We start from the raw sequence: 13,868 nt of genomic DNA, 5'->3' as shown, positions 1-13,868 counted from the left end.
AAGAATCATCTTGATTGGTTGAGTTATGCCCGAGAACCATTGAGTTGAAGTTACCGTTCCAACTTTTTTGGAGCCTTGGGCGTTGGAATGATAAGAGATGAAAAGAATTGAAAGCTTTCCCATTAAAAATGAGAACACACGAAGAATCCGAACAACAATGCCAACGGTCGTTACCACTCGCCTAGGGTGGATCCTCAGACCATTCACCTTCCCAAAAACCGTCCAACTCCAAGTGAAACTTACTTGGGGACACCGTGGTGACTTGCCCTTGACCCCTTAAACAAGTGGAGCATCAACACTTCCCGTCTTCCAAATCCCTTTGCTTGTCCTTGGTGCGCGGTGGAGATGGGAGCGGCCGGCAATGGACGGCTGCCATGGTGGTGAGGTTGGAATTGGTTCTATTCCCAATTATCGATTCCTAAGCAACTTGGGCTTAGACAATCATCACATCACATGGCGAAAATCCAGTCTGTAATCCGCTAAAATCACCGTCTCCTAGCGAAGCGAAGCGAATTGAATTGATTTTTAAGATTCGGCTAAAGCTTTGACTTTACGCCCAGCAAAACTTGGCAGTGTTGGCAAGCACAAAACATACGTTGCCAGATCGATTCAGCAAAGTCTCCCTATTTAGGGTCTCTAAGTTTCCCGGGTTTTCTTCAGTTCAAAGTTGATTATCAATTATTGTTTTATTTTTTTCAAATTCCTTACAAAACATATTTATCTAACAAAAGATCCAAAGGCTTTCTAAAGCTATTAAAAACCTATGATAATTTGAATTAACAAATCTAGAGTATTTTTTTAAAAGGTCCTATAAGCTATGTTTCACATGTTTACGTTTAAAATTTTACGAAATGTCAAGTTTGCACGTTTAACAAAAAAATGGAAGAACATGATTTGATTCAGCAAATCACGGTTTATTTTTGGAATATTTTTAAATGTTCAAGTCTAATAGCATAGTGAAATTAGTTAGCTGCAAAAATGACAGAGTTTTTTATCTATCCCTCATGGGTTTCCTATGCAGATAGATCCTTTTGAAAATTTAATCTAGAATTTTAGTTTTTTTTATATTTTTTTTTATCTTTATATGTTTTCTCTTAATTAATATAAATAATTCCATGACTGTTTTTTAAACATATATCATATCAGCAAAGTGTACGGATTTTCGCTCAGCAAGAGTTGGTAACCTTAAGTATATCAAATTGGCTTATATTTGGAGTGATGTCTCTCAAGCTGTGTCCATGAACATCGTTTTTTCGAACCGAGTGACATCGGTCGATTTTGTGCATTTTTATTTTTTTGTATTTTTAATTTGGTTTCGGCCTTGCCGAATTTACCTTAGATTTTCCCAATTTATCATTTTTGTCACCCGTACAAAAATTATATCTGAAGATCCTCTGTAATTACTCTTAGTAAATAAAAAAACTGTACAAAAGCCAACTCAGTATGTTAAAATGCATTTTACTCCTGCCCAGTTGTTTTTCAATCATTAGGGTTCAAAATATGCAAGTATTGTAGAGATTTTTTTTTCGCCGAAAAAAAACTTTTTGCTGTGCTGTACATTGGACTTTCACAAAAAAATGAAAATATTAGGAGGTGAGGTGAGTTATAATTAGAAATGATTACAGCAGGCGGGCATGTACGTGTGTCATACGCGTTCGGATCTGACCGGACCCTTTGTCCAGTTGTCGCACGTACAGCAAATTTTCAGGGTATGTCAATGTAGCACGACAAGAAAGAAACTTCTTTCATATGAAAAGTGACAAAAATGCACGGAGTTTTTTTTTCGGTTTTTTATTGAATATCTCAGGATTTAAATCGAATTTTGGGGATATGTGCTGTACAAAATGGCGTTCTTAACTCAATAGTATCAATAATGCACATTATTTTCAAAACCGCATCAAGTAGACACCATGCCCTTCTGCAACGTCCTGCACTTTCCAGGTATTCCAGAGGCAGGATCCAAGCGGCTGGGAATCCACAAAAGCCTCACGACTGTTTTTATACACTGTCGACTGACTAGTCGGTCGGTCGTTTTAATTAACTTACCCTACTCTACTCCGAGCTCTCATCCTAGTTGTGTGTGTGTGCGCGCGCGCGTTTACGAAACTATTTTCCACCGACTAACATTTTTTTTTAAATTTATTTTTCTTCTTCCTCCCATCCCAGGTACTGCATAGAGTATGAAGTAATTAAGGCCACCAAGGCTTGCCACCGGGACAAAACGTACAGCGCGCTGGCCGAGGGAGACCGTGTCGTGGTGCGGTGTGACCTGGAGGCCCTGCACGAGGACACGTCGGCCACCGGAGCGACGACGGCCACCGAAATCTCCAACAACTCCATCCAGGACGACGACGGCAACGCCGAGGGGGAACCGCACCACAAGCACGAGCGAAAGCCCAAATTCCGGTGCCGCGGGGAGGGTCTGACCGGTCGGAGCACCCGGTTCACCAGTCTGGCGCTGCCGTCCTGCCGTGGCAAGTGGATGCGCGTGACGGCCAAACAGCTGAAGAAGTGCTCGTCCGCCGAGGAGCAGTTCATTTTCGTTTAGGGTGGAGGTGTGGTGGGAGGGGAGAAGGAGGTAAGAGAGGATCATCGGATGAAAAGTGCAAAGTCCTTTCGAGCAAGGAGGAGGAGGAGGAGGAGGGTTGTGGTGTCACGTGAAAGTGACACTGGAAATGTGTATCATTGACAATATTAAGCTTTTCGGAACCGGAGAAAAAGAGCGAAGAACGAACCAATATAAAGTCACACGCCATAATGGGGAAGCAGCTTTTCAGTGAGGGTTGGATCGGGATGAATGAACAAATATAGAAACTAAAACACACATACAATTGCGCTCAGTTGCATAAAAACGATGAAGAAAAACATTATCAAATTCAAGATAAAATAAAAATAATAATAAAAATTGTGATATTTTTTTCATATTTTACAAATTCTAAATGGCAGAAGCACAGACAATTTTTTGTCTCAAAATACCCTCAAAAAACACATTTTAAATATGTTAGACATTTTCTTATCGAAAATCCTAATTGTCTTATGTAAAATCCAAAATATAAGTATATGCATTTTTATCAGAACGAATAGTTTATTCATACAACCTGGTTCAGTAGCGCTGGATGTTTACTCAACCCCCGCTGGTTGGTCACTTTTTCGTTTGACACTTTTTTAGTTTGTACCCCGTTGGTTGGTCAAAGTCAAACTAAAACGTGACGAACTGTCACTTTTTACACGGCGCTCACGCAAACTATCAAAACAAACGTTTGGTAATGTGTGTGAACTCCGTGTAAAAGGGTTGTCAAACTAAAAAGTGACCCCGTTCGTTTAACAACGGTTGGTGTCAAACCATCGGGGTTTGAATGTATACGAAGAGTGTTTAAAAATCGAATTTTGCAAGGAATTGCATATATTTTTTTTACAATTTCAAAAAAAATAATTAAATTTTTCAGTGAAACGCTTGTTTTTTGATTTAATCTGGAGTCCATTTTTGTTGGTCAAATCAACAATCAAAACAGTGGCGATAAGTATTACTTTTTTCTGATGATAAGTAGACATTTTTGCAATAAAACGATAAGAAATGTAAGTATTTCCGCGAGGGAGTTGCAAAACTGTTTTTTTTTCATTCAAAAATTATAACTTATACAAGATTTTAATACTAATCACTAAAAGGCCGAAGTAATATATTAAATTTTTTATGCAACTGAGTGTACCAAACAGGCAGATTGAAAACGAAAAAAAAAGAAAACTCAATGTGAAAACAAGTTACACACAGAACAAAAAAATCCAACACTCAAACACAAGCATGGAACGAAAGTCGAGAAAACTTGTTAGCTTTAGGACAGGTGACAGTGACATTTACTGTCACAAGTTTTTAAACCTTTTTATCCTTTGTTGCCGAAGCAGTGAAAATTGAAAATCGAACCGATCGGTGGGAAGAGAGAGAGATTTTTTTTTGTTTTCTAAGATTGTAGGAGATAAGTAGTGGAAAACTACCCAGCCCAGAGTGGAAGAGACGAAACATGAAAGCATCAGAAATCGATTTGGGAGCTCGGCTCGGCTTGGCGGAGATTATCAATCACAGTTCACACTATATATATTTATTCGTCACTCGTCACAGCACTCGATGTAACCCCGTAAAGGCGCAAAAAGGTTAGGTTTGAATAGTGAGTTCCGTTTTCGCGTTTAGAAAGCCACACCTTACAGTATATTTTACCACGATGATTTCCAAAACTGCCCCGTAAACAGTTCGAGACACCACAATTGTAAGAATTTAAAGCAGTGCGTTTTATAATAAAAATTAAGATACAAAGAGCAAATCAGTTTAGGAAAGTGCCATATCACTGGAAGCAAAATCGGGCACATTTCGAGCAGCAGTTACTTACACATTCAGAGTCAGTAAATTGGTGAGTCGAATCCAAAATATAAAGCAAATAGCTAGAACAGATTATGGACTCATCACAATGAAATTAAAAAGAAGCAGAAAAGGTTTATAAATACACTTAAATATGATTAATTTAGAAGAATCAGTACGTATCATTAGGATTATGTTCAGTCTCGGTTAAATATGTACAATAATGTTAAATATAAATCGTAAAAGTAATTTTCAATGTTTATTTTAATATGCTAATGACATCCCGTTTACTACGTAAACAATTGAATTTGCTGATGGTTTGTCGCTTTTTTACGCTATTTTATGTTTGACATTGAATAAACAAAGAAAAGAGCTCGAAATGTAGTTTAAACACATGAGCAATTCTCTACGAATTAGGTCTTTTTGCCTTTCTTACAAAAGAAAGGTTTGGGGTTTGCCTTTGGAAAAACACTTTTCTCAGAAATCTTAAAAATTCGTGCACGGCGGGGAGTCGTCCCAGAAAAAATCCTATTACTAATTTGAAGGTTTTGATGCGCTCTTTCAATTGGCATTTTGACTGAATGTATTTATTAAATGAATGTGAGGAAGGCACCAGCTACCTTCTGGTGGATTGAGTAACTTTTTTTGCAACCTCGCTAATTTCATATTCATTTTCGGTAGATTGCGCGTCAAAGTTATAATATCCAAAATAATTTCTGGAATCACTGTTTTCGATGCTTAATTGAACTCAAATTAATGCTACCATTTTCCCACACCTTTAATCGTCAGGCGTTATTTTTAATCAACTTTCCACCGAATTAATAACAACCATAATCAATTTGCCACCACGTCATCGCACGTGCCCAGCAAAACGAAGAAAAAAACGCACCCGCAAAAATTCGAAATTGCATTGCACGTTGCTGATTTTATTTGCATAAATAACAATAATTGCATTTTCACCCCACTCTTTCCCACCTCCAATTTAATGCGGTTTTTCTCGCGCTGTTTACACTGTTCGATTGCGCTTTCATCGCCGCTTGTCGAAACCACGTGGAGTGGCGTCAACCAACCCAATCCAGTCGCACGTGTGAGTGCGGTGACAAATTCAATCATGGCGCGCGAATAATTGGTGCGCTCGCGGCTTCCCATGCAGCAGAATGCGCGCCGCTCTAATTGCAAAACGGGAATGTCGTTGCTCTCGTCGTCGTCGTCGTGGTGGCGAAAATGTCATCGAATTGTTGTGTTTTCTTCTCCGGGAAAACCCACCACCAAAGTTGTAATGTTTTTCCTCTGCCGCGGCAACGTGCTCAAAATAATTGCTTTCCATTTCAATACCATCTGCTTGAGAGAGTGCCCACAATGGCCAAAATGGAGCCATTTGAATGTATAAACGCGCAATTTTCCACTGTCACCAGCGATCCATTTCAGTTCACAGTGAGAAGGTTTCGTAGGAATGAATGGACAAAATAATGTGCTTTGAAATTGATATTCACAATTGTTTTTTTTACTAGACGACGATGTGAAAAGTTGAATTTCTAAGAAAAAGGAATATAGGGTACGTTATCCATTAGTGGATCCCTTTCCAATAGTGAAACCTCTGAAGGGTTTTTGATGAAAAAATCAATCAAAACACAATTCCTAGCGTGTTTTTGTCTGCAAATCTTTTATTTAGCATGTTCAGCATCATTTAAGACAATGTTGACTGACATTGAATTGTCCTTTTTGTTGCAGGATCTTACACGGTGGAATTAGAACGTCTCAGAGTAAAAAGGGAAACACAACTTGCTCGTGTGATACAAGAGGGAAGAATGATTTATTTGCTACGTGTATTGGCACAACTGCGTTGATGTCGATCAAACCAGGGCTGCCAGTAAGGCAGTCGATGAATCAGTCGGAGGCTCAACACGATTTGCCAAAATAAGTGTTTTGAGTTCTGAAATCAGCCATGGCTACTAGCATTTTCACAACAAAACAGCATTTCTATTTTATGATTGAATTAACTATCAAATCATTTTTCGATTGGTTGTTTAACTTCAGTAAGTCGAAATGATGTAAGTTTAAGGAACTGTACCAAAACAAAGCGAAGAACAGCTCATTTTCAAGCAAAAATTAGGGGGGTCCAATATAGGACAACGAAAATCCTAACTTTTCCAAAAGTGGACCCCTGTTACTTTAACCTTCAAAAATTAAGAAAACTGTGTAATTAAGCAAAAGTTTCTCTTAAACAAACAATAAATGCTTGTTGTAATCAACCTAATTGCATGTTTGTTCAATTATAAATGATAATTCTATGGTTCAAAAAGTAATAAAAAGTAATTTTTTATAGGCGATGCTAGTCCACGTGGTAGCTGTTTGACATGTGGCGTCGCGGTGTTCATCAAGCATTCATAGCATGCTAAGGAAAATTTGATGCTTTTCTGGGGAAAACCGTTGGTTCCGAAAACCCCGGATGTATTGCCGTTGAGCTCGATGGGGGTTGGACGAATCGACCTGGTCTCTTAGGAAAAGTTGTTCTCCAGACGATTCCGCTCATTTTTGGCCATCCTAGAAGTTTCTACATGTTTTCCCCGAGCCTGTAGGAGCGAATGAACGAAAATTCAAAATTTCCCATAGTCATTTCCATGTAAACTTGAACCCCCTTGAGACAAGCCAGTTTTCAACCAAATGAGCTGAAATTTGGCGTGAGAGTCTCTATGGGTATGCCCTACAAGGGGCACCACACCAGAACTTGATCTGAGAACTTTTCAAAATCCGTACCTACCCTAATAAATATAGCTGTTTTCATGTTAAAAGTATCAAAAATGCTGAAGCCGTAAGAATTTATAATAAATAAAATACTATAGCTAGTTGTACTTAACTGAATCATCATAATCAAAGAATAAATGATATTTTATGATAATAAATCAGTAACAAAACATGTTTTGAAAATAAACATGCCTAGTTTTAGCAGCAGCTGTAAACAAAGCTTTTGTTTTGTTTCATAGTTGACCTATTTATGTAGTTTATATGGAAAATGTGCATCAACGTTCGGGACCGTGGTGTAGGGGTAAGCGTGATTGCCTCTTACCCAGTTGGCCTGGGTTCGATCCCAGACGGTCCCGGTGGCATTTTTCGAGACGAGATTTGTCTGATCACGCCTTCCGTCGGAAGGGAAGTAAATGTTGGCCCCGGACTAACTTAAAAAAAGGTTAGGTCGTTAGCTCAGTCCAGGTGTAGGAGTCGTCTCCCTGGGTCCTGCCTCGGTGGAGTCGCTGGTAGGCAGTTGGACTAACAATCCAAAGGTCGTCAGTTCGAATCCCGGGGTGGATGGAAGCTTAGGTGTAAGAAGAGGTTTGCAATTGCCTCAACAATCAAGCCTTCGGACACCTAGTTTCGAGTAGGAATCTCGCAATCGAGAACGCCAAGGCAATGCTGTAGAGCGAATAATTTGATTTTTTTGTGCATCAGCGTTACTTTTTTTATCATTTTAATGTTTACAATTATTTTTGAAATATTTCTGTGATCTTTTTCGTAAATAAATATGTTTAAATGTCTGTTAGGTAATTGATGTTTTAAGCCAAATTTGTTAACAAAACATATTTGTTTATGATGGAAAATCCATCTTTTATTAATTACATCTATCATAAGACCTCCTACACGCATCAAAACACCAAATATCGGTTAAATTTGGTATAAAAATAATAGTTTGCCTATAGTGGACCCGGCTCCACAATCGAATTATGGAATCGGATCCACTATAGGAAAAAACAAAAAAAAACTTTTTACCAAATGGCTATTTTTCTGCTCAAAAACAAATTTCTGATGAAACAAATTGTCAAAATTGTTCAAAAGACTTCAGATTTCATTGTTCCCTTTGTACATGGTTATGAAAATGTGCTAAAAATATTGAAAAATTATGAAAAATGCGCGTCGGCTCTACTAGGGGGTCCACTAATGGTTAAAATACCAGAACGGGCAAAATATCTTTGACCGAGTTATAATTTTTTGAATTAATACTGGTTAAAAAAAGTCGAAATATTAGTCGCAAAAAAATTTCAACTTCATTTTGCGATCTAAAATCGAATTTACAATCAAACGTACTTTAGAGAAATTTTGATGAAGTGCACCGTTTTCAAGTAATAGCAACTTTTAGGTAACTTTTTTAAAAACAGTCGTAATTTTTCATTTAAAAAAAAATAGTGTCCAGTGGCTTTAAAAATGCAGGGACTTCTGGCTTTAAAATGCAGATTACTGCTGAAGCTTTTCGTTCGATGTTGGTCCAGTTTTATATGGGTATTCAGTTTGCAAAGGCGGTGTGATTGTTCTTATTTCACGATATTGACCAGAGTTCAGGGCTCAGGGAAAATATTTTTTCAGCATGGATGAAAAAAAAACCACGATTTAATATCACCAGAGGTGAATTAGAGCCTTTCTTACAAAATGATGAAACTCCGACAAATATATTGATGCAATTATTTTTTCAGAAACAAACCCACCCAAGTAACCGCGGGACTGTATAAGGTAACTTTAAATCCCCTCTATATCAACATATAAAGTTTGTCTATAGAGTCTTGAAACTTTATATTCACTTTATACGCATGGAGGTAAAATTGAGTGGCGAAGTCTAGAGTTGATATAAAGTTATACAGCGGTAAAACGTCAAAATACTACTTTACCGACAGAACAAAAATAGAAAAATCAAAAAGCTTTGCGCAGCTCTTTCTCTCTCTTGGGAGAGTGCTTTTACGCTGGGATGACGAATTTGAAAGTTTATTGTTTTTGCCTTCCTCACCTCACTGAGGCAAGGCTATAAAATCACTCAAAAATTGAACTTTTTAAATAAGCCTCCCAGATATACCTTTACGTATACATATCGACTCAGAATCAAATTCTGAGCAAATGTCTGTGCGTGTGGATGGACGTAGAATTTTTTTTCTCACTCACTTTTCTCGGAACTGGCACGACCGATTTTGTCCGGATCTATGTTTTTGGATTTGCCTTCAGGTACTTTAAGTCTTTTTTAAATTTCATCCGGCTTGGTGCAGTACTTTAAAAGATATGTTCGAAAAACTGTTTTGGTTGATACTAAAAAGGGTCATTATTTACATAATTTGAAAGCTCCGGCGGATAGCTGTCGGAACTTTACGCTCAGTGCACGCACACAAACACTGCAGTGCTTTCAAATGGTTCATTAAATTTATCATACCTAGATGGCAGCACTCAGATGTATAGTGTCTTTACTAAGTAAGCGTTAGCCAAAGCTTTCGTAGTGTGTGGTTGCAAGGCTTTTAGGAGGAAGGCAGCAACCACCTTCCGGTGGATTAAGTAACGTTTTTTTTGCTGTGTTGCTTTGCTTTCGAAATTCTAAACTGCGTGTACTCTGAGATGTTTCACCTAGATGCCCTGCGCCAACCGTCTCGTCCGTCCTGAAATATGTTTATTCAGATGATTTTTGCCGACTAAGAGGAACAACTTCAGGAAAAACTGAAACACTTGCCAGATCAAAACAGAGCATTTATTTATGTTTATACTAATAGCACTAAATCACAAAATTCTTTGACGAACAGGACAGAGCACGGTGCGTCGACTGAGCACCCGGTCCCGGGGTCTTGGTGCGGTTTCCGCCGGTGGCACGCAGCGTGATTCCGAGCGACTTGCACTTATCGGCGACGTCCTGAGCAGCCAACAAAGCGGCGTAGGGCGAGGCCTCGTCACGATCGGCCTTGGCGTTCATGTTGCCGGTGACGCGCGAGGTTGTTTCTTTGCCCGAAAGATCCGTGACGTGGACGTAAGTGTCGTTGAAGCTGGCGTAGAGCGAAAACTCCTTTCTAGTTTTGTTTTTGCAGGAAGCCATCGTAACTAGAAAATTGTATCTTGCGACGATAAGGAGCTGTTCTGGAAAAAAGAATAGTTTAATACTAAGCCCAGTTAAACTAAGTATAATTGACTCACATTTTTATAGACGCTGAACCGTGCGCCGAACGATTTTACCTGCAGCAAACATAAACATACCACGAAATACTGCCAAACTTGTTAAGTTAGTGTTTTGAAACATTTTAAGAAATGTCAAAATGTGATATAACATTAAAAGCTTACTCTACAGTGATATATAAAGCTTACCACTAATGCTTCGAAACATTGTTGTGCTAAATGCTTCGAAACTTTAATTGGCTGTTCTATATGTCATTATACGGTAAGTAATAATGTTTCAAGCTACAAATGTTTCGAAACATTTGGAAAGACTATTTAAAGTGTCATAGCATCCGGAATGTTTACTTAGAGTGAATTTAGAGTTTTGATTTAGTGCTTGTGGTTACTTGGGCAGTGAGAATTTGAGAATTTTGAATCTTTTAAGGCTAAACCTCGAATGCCATTTTTTGAATTTCAGAGGTACATTCCCAAGTAACATTTTTTTCCAGGAGTTCTACAAGAGCTCTTCAAGATAGCTACAGCATAGCAGTTTGGACCGCGGTAGGATAAAATTCTCTTCAAAACTTCTTCAGGAGTTTGGAAGAGTACTTGAAGAGAATTTTATCCTACCGCGGTCCAAACTGCTATGCTGTAGCTATCTTGAAGAGCTCTTGTAAAACTCCTGGGAAAAATGTTACTTGGGTTATGGGTCGCAAGATAGTTCGCTTAAATTTAAAAAAAAAAAACAAATTGATTCGGCAATATTTTAAAAAATAAAGGGTACTCAGTCTTTATTGTTAGCCTATGATTAACTAAAAAAAAATGTATCGATATTGCACATTGTCGATCTATTATGAGAAGCCAGAAAGAACACTTTCACGCGCAGCGTAAAACGCGCAAGCGTAAGTGTGCGTTTATGCTTCGATCTTTCGAGCGAGAATGAGCCGGGACTTCGAATGTGATGTTCAGTATACGATTCTGTATAAAACCAAAAATTTAATAGAAAAAATAGGGTAAAAATAAGACGTAAAACACTAAAACGGCTTTATCTCTGGAAATACATTTTGGAAAAGCTTCAAATTTTGGGCCCAAGCGGTTTATGGCGCATGTTTTCGAATGGCTTTTTGTTTGAAACTGAATTCTTTTAATTTGATAGTGTTATCTGTAAAACTGCCAGGCTGTTCGTCTTCGACCCCACGGCTACAAATCTGAAATATAAAAATAGTGGGTTTAACGAGCGGTTTTCCAAAGATGAAAGACAAAATTTTTTAAGAGCGGATACAGACATCGCACAAGTATTTCAGAAAAAGAGCACTAAAAAATCAGGCTTTGAGTTCCGGGTTTCGGGCCAAAATTTTTTCGATTCTGCTATCTAGCAGAAAGGATTACAACTACATTCGGGATTTCTTGACCAACACAAACATTGAATACTACAGCCATGACGATCCAGGTAAACGACCCATGAAACAAGTCCTCCGAGGCCTGTACATGGATATGGATGTGAGTGTGCTGAAAGAAGAGCTCAAAACATTAAGTTGAACGTGACCGAAGTCTTCAAGATGACGAGACACAACAAGGACGTCAAGTATCGTGATCAACTATTCGAACCAAACGTTTGTTTTGATAGTGTGCGTGAGCGCCGTGTAAAAAGTGACAGTTCGTTACTTTTTAGTTTGACTTTGACCAACCAACGGGGTACAAACTAAAAAAGTGTCAAACGAAAAAGTGACCAACCACCGGGGGTTGAGTGTAATTATAACAACTGCGTAAATGGATCGCTACATTCACATCCATAAACCATGTGGACACTTTTGGGGGGAGGGGGGAGGGGTATCGCGATTGTCCACGCTTCATACAAATAAAAATTTTGATTCTGCTATCTAGCAGAAAGGATTACAACTACATTCGGGATTTCTTGACCAACACAAACATTGAATACTACAGCCATGACGATCCAGGTAAACGACCCATGAAACAAGTCCTCCGAGGCCTGTACATGGATATGGATGTGAGTGTGCTGAAAGAAGAGCTCAAAACATTAAGTTGAACGTGACCGAAGTCTTCAAGATGACGAGACACAACAAGGACGTCAAGTATCGTGATCAACTATTCGAACTGCTTGCAGTTTGGACATGGTAGAAGGAACTGTTTCATCAAGATTCGTTGTGCAACCTGCGGAGGTGAGCACAAAACTCAAGCCTGCAACAAAATCAACGAGATCATCGAAGCCAAATGCTTCAATTGCGGTGGCGACCATTCTACTAAGAATCGAAGCTGCCCAAAACGAGCTGTGTTTGTAAAAATTCGGCAGCAAGCGACGACGAGGCACCAACCAAATCGCCAAACACCACCAACTTTCACGGACGTGGATTTTCCTGCTTTGGCATCACCAGGAGCGGGATCTGTTTGAGTGGTTCCAAATCTGCAGCCATTGCCGTTGAATCAGTTGCAGAGAACACAACTCCTCAGAACTCGTAGTAAAAATCGATTTTTTCAGCACTCGTTGGGCAAATGTACGATTTACGCCGAAAAATTCTTCATTTTGCAACCTGTACATGAACCAATATTTCCCCACTGTGCTGCCATACTGCCAAGCTCCCTCGAGCTTGCGACCATTCTCTGCGGTTTAAAGTCCCATAAAGACGCCAAACCGCCACGCAGCAGTCACAAAGTTGTCAACCCTCACGAAAAATGAACTCATTTCGGCGGATTTCCACGAAGTCCCGTGCGCGATCCAAAATGGTAGGTGCTGAAAGCGAAACCAATTATTCAGTTGACAGTTTTCGGTAAAATTGCAAAGTTGATAGTAAATTGGAATTTTATTACTCATCGCTCCCGCCAAACCGCACACACACACACACACAAATGAAAAACGAAACGAAATGGAAAAGCTCGCGCGCCCGCTGGCAGTGTGGAAGCAACAGTCAGCCAGGCTGGCGGGGGGAAATCCATTCTGGAAAAGCACTTTACAAATCTCGTGTCTGGGGTATTTTGGAGGGGGTTGTGCTGAATAGTATAAGGTTACGGGCGCACAGTCAGTGGGTTTGTTGTTTTAGTGTGGAGCAAATATTGGCCTCCGGGGGGAGAACACTTGCGCAAAATTCCCAACAATTAAATGCATAAACTATTGTCCTCCCATCTCTCCACACAGAGTGTTAAACTGGTGGAATGGGAATGGAAATTTTGGTTCCGAGAACGTAAGCTTCTTCCTTCTTTACGCTGTGAGGGAAAGGTCCTCTGGAATTTAAGCGGAGAGTTGAGCATTTTGAATGCCGTTACACAATTTGGTTATTTTAATATAAAAAATGGGCTCCAGCAAACTTACCTTGTTTCAAAATTCGGCTATAAATTATGTCAAATCATGTATTCAGAGAAAACATCTGTGACATGGAACAAACTGACAATAACCTTACATAAAAACGTTACTTAATCAACCTCTAGGTGGTTGGTGCCTTTCTCACAATCATGCACGGAGAAAAAAGAGTTCCCAAAATCGTGAACAAGCGTTCATGAAAATGGGAACTACGAACAAAGTGTTATGTTTTTCAAAATCGTACATCGTACATCGTCGCTTGTGTACTACCTTGTTACACGTCCTATCTTCTTACAACAGACTTGTCACAAAATCGCA

At 39.1% G+C, this 13,868-nt stretch overlaps 2 protein-coding genes across 2 annotated transcripts in view; one reads left to right on the top strand and one right to left on the bottom strand.

Moving 5' to 3' along the window:
- Nucleotides 1-4,597, top strand: part of LOC120416656 (somatomedin-B and thrombospondin type-1 domain-containing protein-like) — a 116,705-nt gene extending 112,108 nt beyond the window's left edge. The window contains exon 5 of the mRNA XM_039578466.2: nucleotides 2,167-4,597. Coding sequence (XP_039434400.1) covers nucleotides 2,167-2,548 — 382 coding nt within the window. The 3' untranslated portion in view covers nucleotides 2,549-4,597. The remainder of the gene's footprint in view (nucleotides 1-2,166) is intronic.
- Nucleotides 4,598-9,842: 5,245 nt separating this feature from the next.
- Nucleotides 9,843-10,583, bottom strand: LOC120416665 (40S ribosomal protein S14-like). The gene has a single exon (XM_039578477.2). It carries the CDS (start codon nucleotides 10,179-10,181, stop codon nucleotides 9,867-9,869), a length of 315 nt encoding a protein of 104 aa, XP_039434411.1. The 5' UTR covers nucleotides 10,182-10,583; the 3' UTR covers nucleotides 9,843-9,866.
- Between the last annotated feature and the right edge of the window lie 3,285 nt (nucleotides 10,584-13,868).

The sequence above is a fragment of the Culex pipiens genome, chromosome 2 (assembly GCF_016801865.2).
Source record: "Culex pipiens pallens isolate TS chromosome 2, TS_CPP_V2, whole genome shotgun sequence".
Classification (NCBI taxonomy): domain Eukaryota; kingdom Metazoa; phylum Arthropoda; class Insecta; order Diptera; family Culicidae; genus Culex; species Culex pipiens.
This window is presented reverse-complemented; position numbering and strand designations above follow the sequence as displayed.